The 17,707-nt window shown below is 44.8% G+C and overlaps 1 protein-coding gene across 1 annotated transcript; it reads left to right on the forward strand.

The window, feature by feature from the left end:
* The first annotated feature begins 2,380 nt into the window (after window positions 1–2,380).
* Window positions 2,381–2,944, forward strand: LOC143869761 (uncharacterized). The gene has a single exon (XM_077376320.1). It carries the CDS (start codon window positions 2,381–2,383, stop codon window positions 2,942–2,944), a length of 564 nt encoding a protein of 187 aa, XP_077232435.1.
* The last annotated feature ends 14,763 nt before the right edge of the window (window positions 2,945–17,707 follow it).

The raw sequence follows: 17,707 nt of genomic DNA on the forward strand, positions 1-17,707 counted from the left end.
TGCAGCAGCACGGTTTATCCCCAGAGCAGATTGCTCTAGTGTTCCCTAGAACTTTGACTGGTACAACCAAGAAGTGGTTTCTGCATCTGAAGCCAGAAGAAATCAGAACCCTTGAAGGGGTAGCTAACAAATTTGTCCAGCAGTTCACCATGGAAGAGGGGATAAAGGGGTGGCAACGGGGCGGGTCGGGGCCGGATGTTGGGGTCCCCTTCCCCTTCCCCTCTGCGGGGAATTTTCCCCCTCCCCTTCCCCTTCCCCTTCCCCTCCCTGCATCATTCGGGGACAAAATCCCTGCCCCGCCCCCTCTTTGGAACCCAATCAAACCAGCAAACAGAGCTTCTTTCTTCTACGTCCATTACAGACAATATTGTGATGAATGCTATGATTCTATTCATGTGATCAACAAACAGATGGACAAAATCAGAAATGCATGAATGAGACAACAAACATAAATAACAACAGGACCTCATCTTTCAGCAATTTTCTGCATAAATTATGGAATGATAAATAGGAAATGAGCACCAGGATTACCTTCATTAACAGGCAGCCAATGTGCCAAAAAGTAATTATTTCAGTAGTCACAATGAACTTTAAAAGTCCATAAGTAGGCGCTCACACACGCAAAATAATGTTCATTAGTTCATTCTGTATAGCATGTTAACCCCCAGATGAGCATGAGAAATGAGAATGGAGAAGAGAACAAAATCAACAAATGACTTATTTCTTTAACTGCAATTCAGTCTAGTGCTGCATGAAACAAATTTCTAGTAGCTAAATTTTTCTTGTTGAAAATTAAAACCTGCAATCCAACCCTAAAATTTTGTTGGCACTACGATTTTTTGATAATTGCATACACTCAGCGTCTCAGGCTCTCAGCTTGTCTTTATTATTTCAACATCTGTGAAAAGGTTATTATAGTTCCCAAAATGCTCTCAGAAGCTAATTAAAAGGAAAAGACAAGCTAAGTTTATGTTTGGGGGAATCTTGTAGCCGATCCACAGAGTTTCTAGTAGTTTTCCTTAAAAAAAACACTTAAAAATTTACAAAAAAATGGCATTGATTACCGGGGCGGGGCGGGGACAACTCCATCCCCTTCCCCTTCCCCTCCCCGCACTAGGGAATTTTTATAATCCCCTTCCCCTTCGCCTTCCCCTTTAAAATCGGGGAATCCCCTCCCCAAACGGGGCGGGGCGGGGCGGGGCGGATCCCCGCTTTTTCGGGTGAAATTGCCAGCCCTAGGGGGATTGACGTAACAAAGAGGGACCTAAAATCGCTGAAGCAAGGACCCAATGTGACATTTACTTCCTTCATTCGGCGATGGCGGAGAAAGGCAGCGCAAATGACCAACAAGTTACCGGATGAAGATCTGATCAAAATTGCTGTCAAGAATCTTTCCCCTTTTTACTTTCCTCATATGTCAATCCAGTACTTCAATGACTTTGATCACCTGATCAAGACCGGGACGAGAATCGAAGACATATTGGCTAAGGGCGGCCTGAGAACTAGGACCTCCACCTCAGATGTCAGAGAGGGAAAAAGGCCTATGGCGCCTCCGAAGGAAGTTAACAATATGAATGCTGCTCGTCTAGTTAGGAAGGAAGGTCCCGAGGGAGGTCGTCCGGAGAGGAACGAGCCCAGACTATTCACTCCTTTACCATATTCCCTGTATGTAGCTCTCAAAAAGCTGTTGAGGGACAAGAAGATCACTCTGCTAGAACCCCGGAAAGCCCCAAATCCTCTACCGAAATATTGGAGAAAAGATCAGTACTGCGAATATCACCAGAGTGTTGGGCATTTGACTGACAGATGTATGGCGCTAAAGCATAAGATCCAGAATAAGATTGAGGCAAAAGAAATCGCGGTGGAAGCTCTTCCTAATGTCACCAGGAATCCATTGCCAACGCATGCTATGCCTCCTCCGAATGTCTATGCTATTCTTATTGAAGCAGTTGTCCTGGATCATTCTCGTATATGTGCAGTTATTTCTGATGAGCCGTATATCTTGAGATGGGAATCCGATGATGAGGAAGTTGAATGCGAAAAGCCTTATGTCTTGTCCTCTACGGAAGAGGTTGGGGAATCTTCTGAATGTCCTTATATCCTCAGATTCGAGGGGGAGGAAGAGAAAAGCGGAGTCCCATATGTCCTTAAGATTGAGGATGAAGACTTGCTACTGTTGAACGATCCTTGTGATGAGGTTTGCCATGTTACCCGTGGTGGACGTGTCTTTAAGCCTCCCGAGCTGAGAGCAGAGAATCCCTCTGAGATTGCCAGAGCTGTTGAAAACCAGAATCAGAGGTTGAATCCGGACGAAGATGAAGATATTTTGTTAAAGCAGCTTAGGAAGACTTAGGCTAATGTTTCCATCTGGGGTCTGCTAATGTCATCTCCTAAGCACCGTCAAGTCATACTTCGTGAATTGTCCATTGATATAACCCCTGATGAGCTGGTTGGACTCGTATCTATGGCCAGAGCAGCTATGACCGTGTTTTTTTCTGATGAAGATCTAACTCCAGAAGGTAATAATCATACAAAATCTCTCAGAATTATTGTCGTGTGCAATAAGAACAAAGTACCGGAGGTTTTGGTTGACAACGGGTCAGCTCTGAATGTGTGTCCTGTGAGCACCGCTACTGCCTTGGGGTTTGGGCCAAATGACTATATTCCGTCAAAGCAAGGGATACTGGCTTACGACGGGACCAGGAGAGACGTCATCGGAACTCTGGTCACCAAAATTGAGATTGGAGGTGAAATGTTTGACGTAAAATTCCAAGTTCTAGATATCAAGACCTCCTTCTTTCTCCTTCTCGGCCGACTTTGGCTTCACAAAGTTGGAGTGCTTCCTTCCACTGTCCATCAGAAGCTCAAGTTCATCAAGAATAACAGAATTATCACAGTTAGAGGGGATCCAGAACCAGAGGTTGGACAGATTTCCCAAGAGTAGATCGGTTCAAGTACCATAGATGTCAGTCTGACTGGGTTTTCGCTTGAAGTTTCGACCATTACTATGGAAGAAGCTATGAGCGAAGAAATTCTATTTATGTCCAGCGCAAATACGCAGGTAGCACGAATAATGCGCAAATATGGGTATATTCCTGGAACTGGTCTAGGGAGAAATCTGCAAGGTTTAACTGAGTGGCCGGAGCTGAAGGTCGCGAACAATCTGTTTGGGTTAGGATATGAACCCACCCGAAAAGAGATCAGGGAAAGGAAGCAGTACATGCTGAAGTGGGCAGAGCTGCGTCGTCGGGACCTAGAGCTGCCTATGAGACCGTTCAGTCTGATGATGAACGGTAATTACAGGAAAGAAGGAGCTGATCGCCCGTTCTATGGTTTCCCCGAGCCGTGGTTTGATGAGTCTGGGAAAGAGCTACCAGGCTTTGAAATTTTCTTGGCTGATGAATTGCCAGATGAGTACTTCCATGGGCAGATTACCGTTGTCGAAAAGCAGGAATCCGATTGGGCTGAGAACTTAGAGCCGCGGCTTCTAGACTCCCTCTTCGAGGTTGAGGCAGTGATCATTGCCATGATCGGAGAAGATGCGCACATCCTGAACCCTAAGGGCCGAATTACCCCAGCTGAGGTACCCCTTGATAACTGGACCTCTCAGGTCATTCCTCATTCAGTTCTTCAGTATGGTCATGGTCCTCCAAAAGAGTCTAAAGTTTCTAAGTATGTGTCTGTTTCCGAGTCGAATATAAAGTCTGTTATTTCTAACAATTCTTTGGATTCAGGTACCTTAGAAAGCTTAGACATTCCTGGTGTAGACGGCGAGTCCTCCGGTATAGATGTTGTCCATGAAGATGAGTCCGTTATAGAATATACCACAAAGTCTATACATAGTCCAATTGAGTCAGGTGTCAACATTTCAGTTGACGATACAAACATTTCTTTTGAGCATACTGTAGAGCCTGCTGTGGGCCAATTGATCAACGATGTAATTTTTGATTCTATGAATGAAATAAAGGACTCGTTTCAGTATCTTCCTGTCTCTATTTCTGCTTCTCAAATTGATAAAACTAATAACAATGATCAAAACTCCCCCTCTTATGAGGATGCCGACGAAACTCCCCCTGAGATCAAACACATGATTACTCAGGAGGAGCAGCGTCGAGCTAAACCACTTGAAGAAGAAATTGAAACCGTCAACATAGGTGATGAAACCTTAATCCGGGAAATACGGATTGGCAAAACGTTATCCCCAGAGGAGCGTGAAGAATTAATCACTTTGCTTAAGGAATATAAAAGAAGTCTTTGCTTGGTCCTATGATGACATGCCGGGATTAAGCGAAGACATCGTCTAGCATCGTCTTCCCCTAATCCCAGGTGCCAAGCCCAAAAAGCAAAAACTTCAAAAATTAAAACCAGAATGGGAATTGAAAGTCCATGATGAAGTCAAAAAGCTATTAGATGTGGGCTTCATTCAAGTGGTTGAATATCCAGAATGGCTGGCTAACATAGTACCGGTGCCCAAGAAGGACGCAAAAGTCAGAATGTGCGTAGATTTCAGAGATTTGAACAAGGCGAGTCCCAAGGATGACTTTCCTTTGCCAAACATTGATCTCCTGGTGGATAATACTGTTGGTCATGCTTTGTTATCCTTTATGGATGGATTTTCCGGATATAATCAGATCAAGATGGCCCCTGAGGACATGATAAAAACTGCGTTCCCCACTCCATGGGGAACATATTGCTACAAAGTGATGCCGTTTGGGCTGAAGAATGCTGGGGCAACCTATCAAAGGGCGGCTACCACATTATTGCATAACATGATCCACAAAGAGGTCGAAGTTTACGTCGATGACATGATTGTTAAATCTAAGACTCGACCAGAGCACACCGTAGTCCTGAGGAAGTTTTTTGAAAGGATCCGGAAGTATAAGCTTCGCTTGAACCCGAGCAAGTGTGTATTCGGGGTTACTTCAGAGAATTTGTTGGGGTTCATGGTTAGCGAAAGAGGGATCGAGGTAGATCCTCAAAAGATCAAAGCAATCCAAGAGATGGAGCCGCCGATGACCGAAAAGCAGATCCGTGGTTTTCTGGGAAAGGTTCAGTACCTAAGAAGGTTCATAAATCATTTGACAATGACGTGTGAACCCATCTTCAAGCTGCTGAAGAAGAATTCTCCAAAGAAGTGGAATGATGAGTGTCAGGAAGCATTTGAGAAAGTCAAGCAGTGTCTAACTTTGCCTCCTGTCTTGTCACCAGTTATTCCGGACCAGCCACTGTTGCTGTACCTCTCTGTCACTGATACAGCTATGGGTTGCATGTTAGCCCAACAAGACCCTTAGTCGAAGAAAGAAAAGCCTATCTACTACATCAGCAAGAAGATGTTAGAGTACGAAATGAAATATTTTGTTTTGGAAAAGACTTGTCTGGCACTGGTTTGGGCAACTCAGAGGCTTAGGCATTACCTGTTATCGACCAAGGTTCTCTTACTTTCACGGATGGATCCGTTGAAGTACTTGTTCGAGAAGCCTGCCCTCACCGGGAGAACATCCAAATGCTTGCTGCTATTGTCTGAATTCGACATCGCCTATGTGACCCAGAAATCAGTTAAAGGGCGTGTGATAGCTGAGCAGTTGGCTGAAGCGCCTGTAGATGAGAATGCAGTTCTGACGGCAGCTTTTCCCGATGAAGAGATCATGGTTGTAGAAGATGAGGTCCAAAGCACCAGATGGTTGATGTATTTTGATGGTGCTGTGAACAACCGAGGTCAAGGGGTTGGGGCGGTATTGATATCTCCGAAGAAAGAGTACATCCCCGTATCCATCAAATTGCAGTTCAAGTGTACCAACAATGAGGCCGAATATGAGGCTTGCATTGCTGGTCTCGAAGCAGCCTTGGCTTTGCAAATTCAAGATATAGATGTTTTCAGGGATTCAATCTTGATCATTTGTCATGTCAATGGTCAATGGAAAACAAAATAAGATAGATTGATCCCGTATCACACATATCTGGATTCTCTGGTTAAGAGATTCAAGAAGGTTACATTCAGTCATCTGTCGAGGACAAGAAATCATTTCGCGGACGCTTTGGCTACACTAGCCTTAATGTTAGATATCTCTGCATCAATGGAAGTTCAGCCTCTAGCAGTCCGGTTACAATGGGCTACAGCGCATGTGAACGCTATAGAGATAGCAGCCCGATGTCCAGATGGAAAGCCCTGGTACACTGATATAAAGAATCTCATTTTAGGCCAAGGCCACCCCCCTGAAGCGTCAGGAAAAGAGCGGAGGTCTCTCCAGAAGTTGGCGGCTAACTTCATTATCTGCGACAATGAGCTCTTCAGGAGGTCATTTGATGGAATCCAGCTTCTTTGTGTAGATGAAGATCGAGCAGCAAATCTCATAGAGCATACGCATGAAGGAGTCTGTGGGCCTTACATGAACGGAAAGATGCTGTCGAGAAAGATCCTGAGACTTGGGCACTACTGGCCAACCATGGAAGCTGACTGCTTTGCATTCGTGAAGAAGTGTCATAAATGTCAGGTTTATGCCAACCTCATCCATGTGCCGCCTTCTGAGTTACATTCTCTGACTTCGCTGTGGCCGTTTTCAGTCTGGGGAATCGATATTATTGGAAAGGTGTTTTTGAAATCTTCAAGTGGGCATGAGTACCTCCTGGTAGCCATCGATTACTTCACTAAGTGGATCGAAGCTGCATCCTTCGCATCGCTGACTTCAACTTCAGTTGCCAAATTCATTCGAACGAATATCATCTGCAGATATGGGGTACCGCATGAGCTCATCTCAGACAATGGATCACACTTCAAGAAAGAAGTGGTGCACCTATCTGAGGAGTTCAAGATCAAGCATCACAAGTCCTCACCATATAGGCCTCAGACAAATGGAGCCGTTGAAGCTGCAAACAAGAACATCAAAACCATCATCAGCAAGATGACAGAGACGTACAGGGACTGGTCAAATAAGCTACCATATGCTTTGTGGGCTTACAGAACGTCGATCAGGGCCTCTACGGGAGCTACGCCATATTCACTAGTGTATGGGATGGAAGCGGTCCTACCAGTTGAGCTGAGAATTCCTTCGTTAAGGGTGATGATGGAAGCTGATTTGCCAGAATCAGAGTGGGCAAGGGCCCGGTATCAGGAGTTACAGATGATTGATGAGAAGAGGCTCAGAGCTCTGTATCATGTCTAGGGATATCAGCGTCGAATTGAAAGAGCCTTTAACAAGAAGGTGAAGATCATAGATCTCCAGAAGGGAGACCTCATTTTGAAGTCCTACAGGGCACCGGTCTATGATCCCCGAGGGAAGTTCAGACCAAACTGGTCAGGTCCTTACATTGTCGACGAAGTCCTGCCTGGAAAAGCCGTCAGACTCCTTGATCAAAATGGTGAAAAACTAACAGAACCCACAAACCTTGATCAGCTTAAAAAATATTATGCCTAAGACACCAGGAGGCCGTCCTTGGTCGATCTGAGCTTCAAATCCAAAAATCCAAATGACAAAAAAAAGGGAAGAGTCAAAGACCGTTTGCAAACCCTTTGAGCCAATAAGTAAAATCAAAATTTCTTTGTCACCCTCAAACCAGGGGCATCTTTTATGACTTGCGCCATAAAAGATGCAAAGCCTGAACTACGCCATGACCTGATCCCTTTCCACAGGGTACGTAGGCAACCTGACAAAGTCGGGTTCGGTCAAATCTTTCAAAGCTGTTGAAAAGAAAAGAAAAAAAGAAAGCAAATCCTTCAAATCAGCGGAGGAGAGAAAAGAAAAAGTCAAATCAAAAAAATCTCAACCCAAAGTCCCCAATGGGCGAACTACGCGGACCTGATCCTCACTCTTTGGAGGTACGTAGGCTATTTGGAAGGGTCCAGATTCGGTCCAGTCAATGCAAACAACATGATCCAATTCTTTCAAACCCTAAGCCACCTAGAAGTCCTCCTGGTGTGATAAGGCAAAGGTTTGTGGAGAAACAGAAAAAAGAAGAAAAAAATAATGGAGTCTTAGACCTACTAGACTGAAAACCCGAAAGGGCGGTCTAGGCAAAAGTTAGGGTCATTCACCCGCTAAGCTGAAAACCCGAAAGGGCGGCTTAGGCAAAAATCAGGGTGCGGAGCCTGCTGAATGGAAAACCTGCAAGGGCAGGCAGTCCAGGCAAAAATTAAGGCAGACGGTCCGCTAGATTGAAAACCCAAAAGGGCAATCTGGTCATGGCAGCAACTTCTCTCGAATGACTAAATTTCAGAAGCTAGCAAGACTTCATACCTGTATCGGCATCACTTCCAAGGTCTAAATAGTGCCGGCAAGGCTTCCTTTGATCTCCCTCTAAGCTAAGGGTTAAAACCGAGCAATCCAAAGGGTATAATAACCATGACTAAATACCGGAAAGAGGCGGAATCACCTTAAACATGATATTCAAAGAATTCTAAGAGTGGTAAGCTGTACCATCTTAAAACAATTATCAAATTAAGAAGCAGATTCAGTCTTTCCTGAAAGTCAGTCTTGTAACTCAGTTGTGTACTCACCAAAAGTCCTTTGTCAAGCAGTTGTCATGGTCATTCTTTGTCAAGTCAAAGTCATGTACTCAGTCGAGTCAGGTGTGTCCCAAAATGACCTGTTTGGTCCAGTATCCTTTCAAAAGCTGAGGTAATAGGTACCAGAAAATGAAGTCCCATCTCCAGAAGGCGAAATGGCTTATACCCGGTTTAGAAGCGTGGCAAGCTCTCGGGCCCATTTGAAGTTCCTGCAGCAGGCAGGAGGATGTAGATATGTCAAGCAGAATCCGTCTGTTTGGAAGTTGAAAACCATTGTAACCTGAAATTCTGACAGCTGGCAGAAAATTGAAGGTGTTTCAGGCAGAATCAGTCTCTTGTGCATTTTGAAAGCCTTTGAGGCACAAAGCCCTGCTATTGGCATAAAAGTATCAGACATTTCAGTGAGAAGCAGTCTCTGGTGCCTTCAAAATCTTTATAACCCAAATTTCATGAAAGAAAGCTTGAATCCATTCGAGTTTTGTTAAGACTCCTGAATTGGAAGCAAAATTATACTAGGGGCATCTTTTATGTCCTGATGAAAGTCAGACCATAAAAGAACCTAGCATGCATTGATGGTTGAGATATCAGTTTTAACGAATCAGGATTTGAGAAACTTAAACGCATTTTCAAATCAAATTTTCAAATTAGGAATGATCTTGATAATTGTCTAATCATTCCGCTATGTTGATCTGTCAAGATGCCGTCTTCTCAGATCCTAATTTAGGTTTGATCATGATAATTGTCTAATCATTCCGCTTTGTCGATCGGTCAAGATGCTGTCTTCTCAGATCCTAATTTAGGAATGATCATGATAACTATCTAATCATTCCGCTTTGTTGATCTGTCAAGATGCTGTCTTCTCAGATCATAATTTAGGTTTGATCATGATAACTGTCCAATCATTCCGCTTTGTTGATCTGTCAAGATGCTGTCTTCTCATATCCTAATTTAGGTTTGATCATGATAACTGTCTAATCATTCCGCTTTGTTGATCTGTCAAGATGCTGTCTTTTCAGATCCTAATTTAGGAACGATCATGATAGTTGTCTAATCATTCCGCTTTGTTGATCTGTCAAGATGCTGTCTTCTCAGATCCTAATTTAGGTTTGATCATGATAACTGTCTAATCCTTCCGCTTTGTTGATCTGTCAACATGTTGTCTTCTCAGATCCTAATTTAGGTTTGATCATGATAATTGTCTAATCATTCAGCTTTGTCGGTCTGTCAAGATGCTGTCTTCTCATATCCTAATTTAGGAATGATCATGATAGCTGTCTAATCATTCCACTTTGTTGATCTGTCAAGATGCTGTCTTCTCAAATCCTAATTTAGGAATGATCACGATAACTGTCTAATCATTCCGCTTTGTTGATCTGTCAAGATGCTGTCTTCTCAGATCCTAAGTTAGGTTTGATCATGATAATTGTCTAATCATTCCGCTTTGTCGATCTGTCAAGATGTTGTCTTCTCAAATCCTAATTTAGGTTTGATTATGATAATTATCTAATCATTCCGCTTTGTCGATCTGTCAAGATGCTGTCTTCTCATATCCTAGAGTGATTTGATCATAATGATTGTCTAATCATTCCGCTTTGTAATCTACAAATCCTTGAGTGGCTTAATTAAGGGCTGTCTAATCATTCCATTCTGCAATTTGTGAGAGTCCGTCTCACCATTCCATTGAGAGTCTGTCTCAATATTTCAGCATCTCAGTTTTCTTTGCGAGAATCCGTCTCGTAAATTCATCTTATCATTTCTTTCTTGGTTGATCCGATGAGAATCTGTCTCGTCAGTCAACCTTGTTATCTCCTTCCATCCCTTTTGTTTGAAGTCTTGGGCCAGTCAAAATGTGTTGTCTGCTCGGCTTTGGCTTTTGTGCAACAAGCACACTCTGTCAAAGAGGGGCATCTGTAGACACCCCATTTTGACCAGACCCTAAAGTCCTCAAAATAGAATAAGACCTTCAAAAATCGAATGAAATTCCCAAATTCCGAGTCCTAAAATATCCCGGAATTAATCTCAAAATTTTTTGAAGGACTGGGCCCAAAATGAGAAGCAGGCCTGAGTTTTTGAGCATCTTATTGGGCGTATTCCTAGGTACAAATTCCCCAAGAGGTTGTTAGTATTCTCAGGGATAGCCCTGCAAAATTTCACGGCAATCGGGCGAAAAATGTAGAATAAGACAGGCGAAGTTTGTGCAATAATCAAAACTGGGTTAGGGTATGAATTATCAAAGCTTGGTTGTGTAGATATCGCCATCCTTTTTTCATAAAAGGCAAGATATTTTTGTTGGGTAAGATGGTGATTTGCCATCTTTAGAGGGGTGATTTTGAAAATCTGGTATTACTTAAGGTGTAAGCATCCCTTGGCAACCCTTGGATCAAATCAAAGGGTGAGGATCATTTAGAGAAAGCAGAATTTTCGCCCCATTTTCTACCTGAGGCCCCCCTGGTAGTATAAAAAGAGCAATCGAAATACACTAGGTGGCGACTGTCCATGGAAGACGGGGGGCGGAGGAAAAATTCGCCATTTCCCTCTATACATATCGAACTAGGGTTTCTCGAAAAAAAAAAAAAAAAAGGGATCCTCATTTTTTACAAGAGAAAAATCGAAACAGAGAGAGGGAGGAGAAAGAAGAGCCGCCGGCCATCCACCTTTTCCGGCAACCCACCACCATTGCTAGCAACCTTCTCCATCATTAAACCCAAAACCCATTTGGATACCCTCCCATTTTCAGCCATCACCTTCCTCAAACCCTCCCCGCCATTACTCCTCTGCCATTTTTCTTTCCAAACCCACCTCCATTAATAAAGCCATCACCTTCACTACCATCACTCTCCTCCCTTTCTGGCCCTACCACCATCTCCACCTCTCGAAACCCACTTCGATTTTCATCTTCTCTGCCATTAAAACCCAATCAGCCCAAACCCATTCCGAAAAATCCAAAAATCCACCACCATCTCTGCCATTTCCCCTTAAAAACCCATTCTCTCAAACCCATATCCACCGAACCCACCTTCTTCTCCGGCAAGCTTGCCGGAATCTAGCAAGCCTATTCCACCTCCGTCTACCACCTCCACCTTCATCTCCATCTCTCTGCAAACCATCCAAACCCTCTTCATTTCATTTTTACCCCAACTCCGGCCAACCCGAACCAGCTCCAACCCCATCTCCGACCGACTCCACCATTAACGCCACCTCCATTCCCACCTTGAATCCAACCCAAACCCCCATTAAGACCCAATCAGCCCAAATTCATTTCATTTTCATCTTCATCTCCTTCCCACCCCTTTTTCTGCAAACCCATTTTAAAACCCATCTACCACCATCTCCACCTCACCACTATTTAAAGTTCCAAACCCTTTTTCCATCTTAAAAAAAAAAGAAACCAGAGGGTCTCTGTTTTCGTGAGAGAAAAGAGGAGGGAGAGGTGAGACTAGCCGAGATAGAGGGAAGGAGAGATAGGTGGGGTTTCAGCCATTTCTCCACTAGGCCTATGCCATTTTCTCCGGCCAAATCTTTATTGCCAACGAGCTTCTCCGGCCAGCCTCCCTCCACCGACCATCTTCTTCCTCTACTAACCCACCGTTAAAACCCCATTCTCGCCACCCCATTGCTTTTCCCAACTACCTTTAAAACCCATTTTCTTCCCCTCTTGATTTCCACCCAAATCAGCCACCCCTACTTCCCTCTGCAACCAGACCTTCCCTGTTTCCACTCCTCTTCCACATCCGTCTCCATCACCAATAAACAGAGAGAGCTGAGAGAGAAATGAAATTGAGGTTTTGATTTCCTTCATCAAAGTAGAGAGAGGGAGATCCAAGAGTAGCGAGGGATCGAGAGATCTGAGAGGAAGGATTCGAGACTCGAGGAAAGAAGGATTCAATTGTTGTTTTCGAGCTCTCTTCCCTGGGGTAATCGTCTCAGAGAGGTTTTAATATAAGGTAATTTTAACTCAACTCATTCCTGATAATTTTTCCTTATGCGCTCTGTGTGAATTTCTGCATTGAGCTGCATTTTGTGGATGTGGTTTGTTCCACACTTGATTTCAGTTTTAGTCATGAATGCAGTCTTGTTGGTATTTGATCGTAAAATGATTGAGAAATTAGTGTTAGCAATTCGATTTGTTGACCTTATAGGTTTGTAAGTTGATTTTGGCTTCATACTCTGTCGTTGCGAGTTGATTAAGCAATACCCTATGCTTGTAGAGCTGATCTTAAGGGCTTTGAGATTTCTTACAAATTTATTTGGTAATGTTCAGTGTTTACAAGTTGATTTCAGTTTTGATGCCTTTTGGCCTATATTTGATTAGTCTCCTTGATATTTTGATTTAAAAAAATAATAATAAAAAAAATAAGATAAGCTAGTGTAATTGTAAGACTGTAATTTTGGAGGTATCATTTCCATGGACTGATTGCAGGGGATTGATATCCATGCCACTGCATTTTGGTAATGGCACTACGGTGTGGTTTCCCATTCGTGCAATTGATTTTCATGGCTGTTTATTCATGTTGGAAATATCAACCCCCTGTTTTAAGATATTATCAGTACTATGCTTTAATAGTTCACAAACTAATCTTGTCTGTTAGTAATGTCCATTAAGCGGAAAATTCCTAATAGGTCGAATGAGTAGACAGATGTTGGAGATGTTCAATCTATCTCGTTCCATTCATTTCTTGTATGTTGCGAGTGGCAATTCTAACACCCTTTGTATATAGGACCAAGCCTCTAATAGTTCATCCCAACCCAGCAGTTGATATCATTGTCGGGACGTCTATATGGTTGGCATTTTGTCCTATGCTTTCCCTTTAAAGAATTTGTATGGTATGAGTCCCGCAATTTCATTCATAATTTGACCATATTTCTTGTTTCTTTCACCTTCTGGGATCTTTATAGGGTTCAGGGTTCCCTTTGTTTTCAGGCTCCCCTTCATTTCTAGATTTCCATAGGGCTCAGGCTATGACGAAATGCTTCTTGAGCCAACCCCTTCCTTTCCTGCATTAGAGTCTTCGCAGGTTAAGGGATTTCTTCCTCTTTAGAGTCAGTCATAGAGAGTTTAGGGGTCTGTCCTATCATCCTAGGGTTTGGGAGTCTATCCTACCCTTGTAGAGTTTAGGATTCTGTCCTATCCCTTCATAAAGTTTAGGATTCTGTCCTATCTCTTCATAAAGTTTAGGATTCCGTCCTTCCATCTTTCAGAGTCAGTCCTTCAGTCTTTCAGGAGTCTGTCCTATCATCAAAGGAGTTGGGATTCAGTCCATCCTCTCATCAAGTCATGTGATTTTTATCCGCTCCTGCAAGGTATAGGATGTTGTCCAACCCTTACAGAGTTGTGATTCTGTTCATTTCCCCCGCAAAGTATAGGAAGCTGTCCAACCTTTGCGGGATATCTGGAGTCTATCCTACCCTTATGATGATAGGATTATGTCCTCTTATATCAAAAACACTTGAAAAGCATCTAAAAACCAAAAATCTCAAAAATTTTGAGTCATTAAGTGTAGCTAGGAAAATCTGGTCCGAACTACGGATGGCTTGATCCCTAGCTGAGGGGTACGTAGGCAGCTCGGGCTTGCAGCTATCATCCTGAATTCAGTCACAACTTTCACAACTTTCACAACTTCAAAAACTTCCATAAGCTTCAAAACCTTTCAAATCTTCCCAAAATACAAAAATTCTTCAAAATAACCTTGCAAACCATTTTCAAAAGATCTTCCCATAGAGTTAGGAGTCTGTCCTAGGAGTTTGGGGTGTCTTAGAGTTAGGATTCTATCCTATTTGTGTTGATATGCTGAGTCTTGTCGTGTGAGTGTCCTCAGAGTTAGGAGGCCTCGAGTCGTGGTCGGCTAGACACTTAGTCGAGCCGATGGCTAGACTAGAATGCGCTTAGATAGCCCATAGTTTTCCTTATGACGCACAGCCTAGTCACACATAAGGTGTAGGACCCACCGCATTAGTTAGGGCATATAGAGAGTCCTAAAAATTACCATTCACTTGAACTTAAGTAATAGCAAGAAGCTTTAAAAACTAGTCGAGTCTAGTTGATCGAGTCTAGAATAGCGGTCTTAGAGGGTTAGGCATTGTAGTTTAGCATAGGTCGCCGAACTACGTTGACTCGGATTCTTACCGAGGCCGGGATACGTAGTGCAGCCAGGGTGGATGGCCATCTTGGTCCGAGTCAAGTATCGCATTAGAGTCTAGGGTTTGTCATATTGTATGTTTTGCTGTGTTTTCTTACTTTCCTGTACAGACCTTATACCTTTAGTTGTAGTGTGCATGTGTTTGCCCATCGGAACTTAGACACCAATTAGGCATGACACTCATAACCTAGCTATTCTTAGGTGGCATGTCTTTCATTTTATTTTGTGTGTGCTTCTTATTCATCTCCGAGACATGCATGATTAGATAGACGTTATCTCGGGGATATTCGTTCCCATTTCGCATGATTTTCGCCTAAAACTCTTCAAAGTTAATAATAAATGGCATAAGAGACCAGGTGCTTGCACTTGGGCGAATTGGGGGCGCCTAATCCCTTCCCCATTCATCATCAGGCACGGACCTTTTGTATCTCTGGTTATCTGTTGCGACAGAGCACAGCATGAGATCCAGGGCCTACTTCCTTGGATGGCGACTCTTTCTTTGTTTAAGGTACGCCTCGAATCCGGGCTAGTCCCCGAATTGAGAGGTATCTCACTTTTCATCGCCGCTCATGCTGTGAGGGGCACTCTTTCGAGAGTTCCTTGGTGGAGCTCTCCTTCACGTGGATGATCTAGAGACTTCCTGGGGGGCTCGTCCCCCCGCCTCTCTCGGATCGGGGTCCACAGTAAGGTCCGTGTTTTTCTATTAAGATATGACAAATTTTTTTTTTGTTTCCTTTTTGTGGTTACTAGAAGCAAGGCTGTGTATTTCCTTTTACAAAATCAATGGAATAGCGTTTCCACTTGAGCCATGCACATCTCCACTTTCCGGCCCACGATAAATAAGGGGTCCGAAAGAAGACAGGGAGTGAGACAGAGGTAGCATCGGGGTCAACCACACCGAGAATACCCTAAAACGCTCCCCATGAAAAAAGATAGGGAGTGAGACAGAGGTAGCATCGGGGCCGATCCCCCCGAAAATACCCTAAAACGCTCCCCATGAAAAAAAGACCTCCCCTTTAAGGGCAGGCGGGACCCATTAACCCCGAACCGATCACTCGAGGGAAAGATAGTCCTTCCACAAACAAGACGTCCCACAGTGTGCACCAGAAATATTCTCGGCGATCAAATTGAAGTTCAAATACCAAAAGGCTCGAATACCCCGGAGCACATTGTATATGTAAAAAAAAAAAGTTATTACAGACCCAACGTAGAAAAGAAGAAACATAAAATCCAAAGGGCATCCTGACATCACTGAGCCCCCTCAGAAGTCTCAGTGACTACAGGATCTACCAAGGCAGCCACCTGCTCCCCGACCAGCTCCGGTGCTTCCACTGGTACCGGATCCTCCTGAATGCCTCCCTCAGCCTCGTGCATCAGCTTGTCGAAAGGGAAGGAAGGATCGACCTCTTGAACACGCCGCCGGCATTCAGCAAAAGCATCAATCTCAATGTCCACGCTGAACGCGGCCGCAGCCTTGAGAAACTCCCCGGAGTCGCGCCATTCCTCCCGCACCTTCACCAGTTCCCTGGCATGCGTTCGGCGAGCCACTGCCAATTTGTCCTCCGCACAGCTTCTCCCTTCTATGGTTGTTCGGAGGCCCGCCCGAAGTCGAGCAACAGTATCATCAAACGCCGCTTTCTCCGCACGGGCGTTGTCCAAGTCCTCACTCAGCTGCCGGACTCGCTCCTCAAAAGCACCTATCTCAGCCTCATCCTCGAGCAGGCACTGCACCATCCTCCTGGCATAGCTTTGAGACTGCAAAAGCAAGCCATCAGAAAATTTCCAACTTATGATCTCAAAAACAACAAAAAGGGAAAAGCACAAGCAGAAAAACCGGCCACCCGGTACTTACGCAAGATGTCAACTGAAAATACTGAGCCTTCAGGGCCCTACGATCGAAGCCCTCTAACTCAGCTTTGTCGCCAGGAAGGGCGGTCGTCACCCCTAGCTCCACCCCAACCCGGGGATTCGCAAGAACGCTATCCTCAACGCCAATCTTCCAGTCAGGTTTAAACAGCTCTCCTCTCGCCTGGAAGCACTGCGAAGGAAGCTCCACCCGCTCCAGAAGAAGCTTGGTCATAATCGCCCCCTCCATCCGACTTGGCACGCCCTCCGTAAAGGCAGGAGGATGCGCCGCACGGCCAGCATCCCCCTGTCGAGCGACGAAAGGGACAACCCTCTTGGCGGAAGGCTCCGACTCCGGGGGAGAAGGCCTAGCCGCCCCCTTTTCTCCAACCGTTCGACCAGAGGAGCTGGACGGCACGGATGCCGGAAGCCTCGTTTGCGACCGGCCCAACCTGGCCGCGGCCATAAAATCAGAAGGAATCTTCTTGCGGCTCACCAGACCCTTCGTCACCTCCGCGATCCCCTTCCCCTTACCAGCATCAGCGGAAGAAGACATACCTCCTGCCAAAAATAGGAGAACAACAACCACTCAGAACGAAGGAAGACAACAATTCAAAAAAATATATGCCTAAGACGCATATGGACAAACACAGGAAAAAAGGCTCACCGCGATGGCTAGCGGAACTCTCCCCCGTTCCCTCGCCCGTACAGCGGGGCCTCCTCTCCGTGGCTCCCAGCAAGCCAAGCCTCTTCAGACCCCTCTCCCACCGGAACTCGAAAACATCGATAAACATCGATAGCCTCCCCTGAGACGAGCTTCCCCAAGTCAAACTTACTACAATCGGACTCGTCAGGGAGGGACTTCCTTTGCCACTCAACGGAGCGCCTCCATGAATGAGGAAAGCCCCAACCAGCGTCCGACGGAGGGACAATGAACACATACTCCTCCTTCCACTTCTTAATGGAAGAAGGCAAGTTCGCCGCAATCTTCACCTGCGGACGCTGGGTCAGATACAACCAGTTGTCCTCCCCCTTCACCAGAGGACTAAGGGTAACACAGGCCCGGAGCAGCGGGAAGGTAGGCTGAACCTTGTGAAGACCCGCCTTGGCCACAAAGACCAAGAGAGTGCGCCAACTATTAGGCACAAATTGGGAGGGGGCCACCCGCTAAAACTCAAGGGCCTCTACTATAATACCCAAGAGCGGGAACCTAACCCCCGCCCGA

This window comes from Tasmannia lanceolata, unplaced genomic scaffold (assembly GCF_043159265.1).
Source record: "Tasmannia lanceolata isolate RefF3 unplaced genomic scaffold, GAP_Taslan_0.1 ptg000003l, whole genome shotgun sequence".
NCBI lineage: Eukaryota > Viridiplantae > Streptophyta > Magnoliopsida > Canellales > Winteraceae > Tasmannia > Tasmannia lanceolata.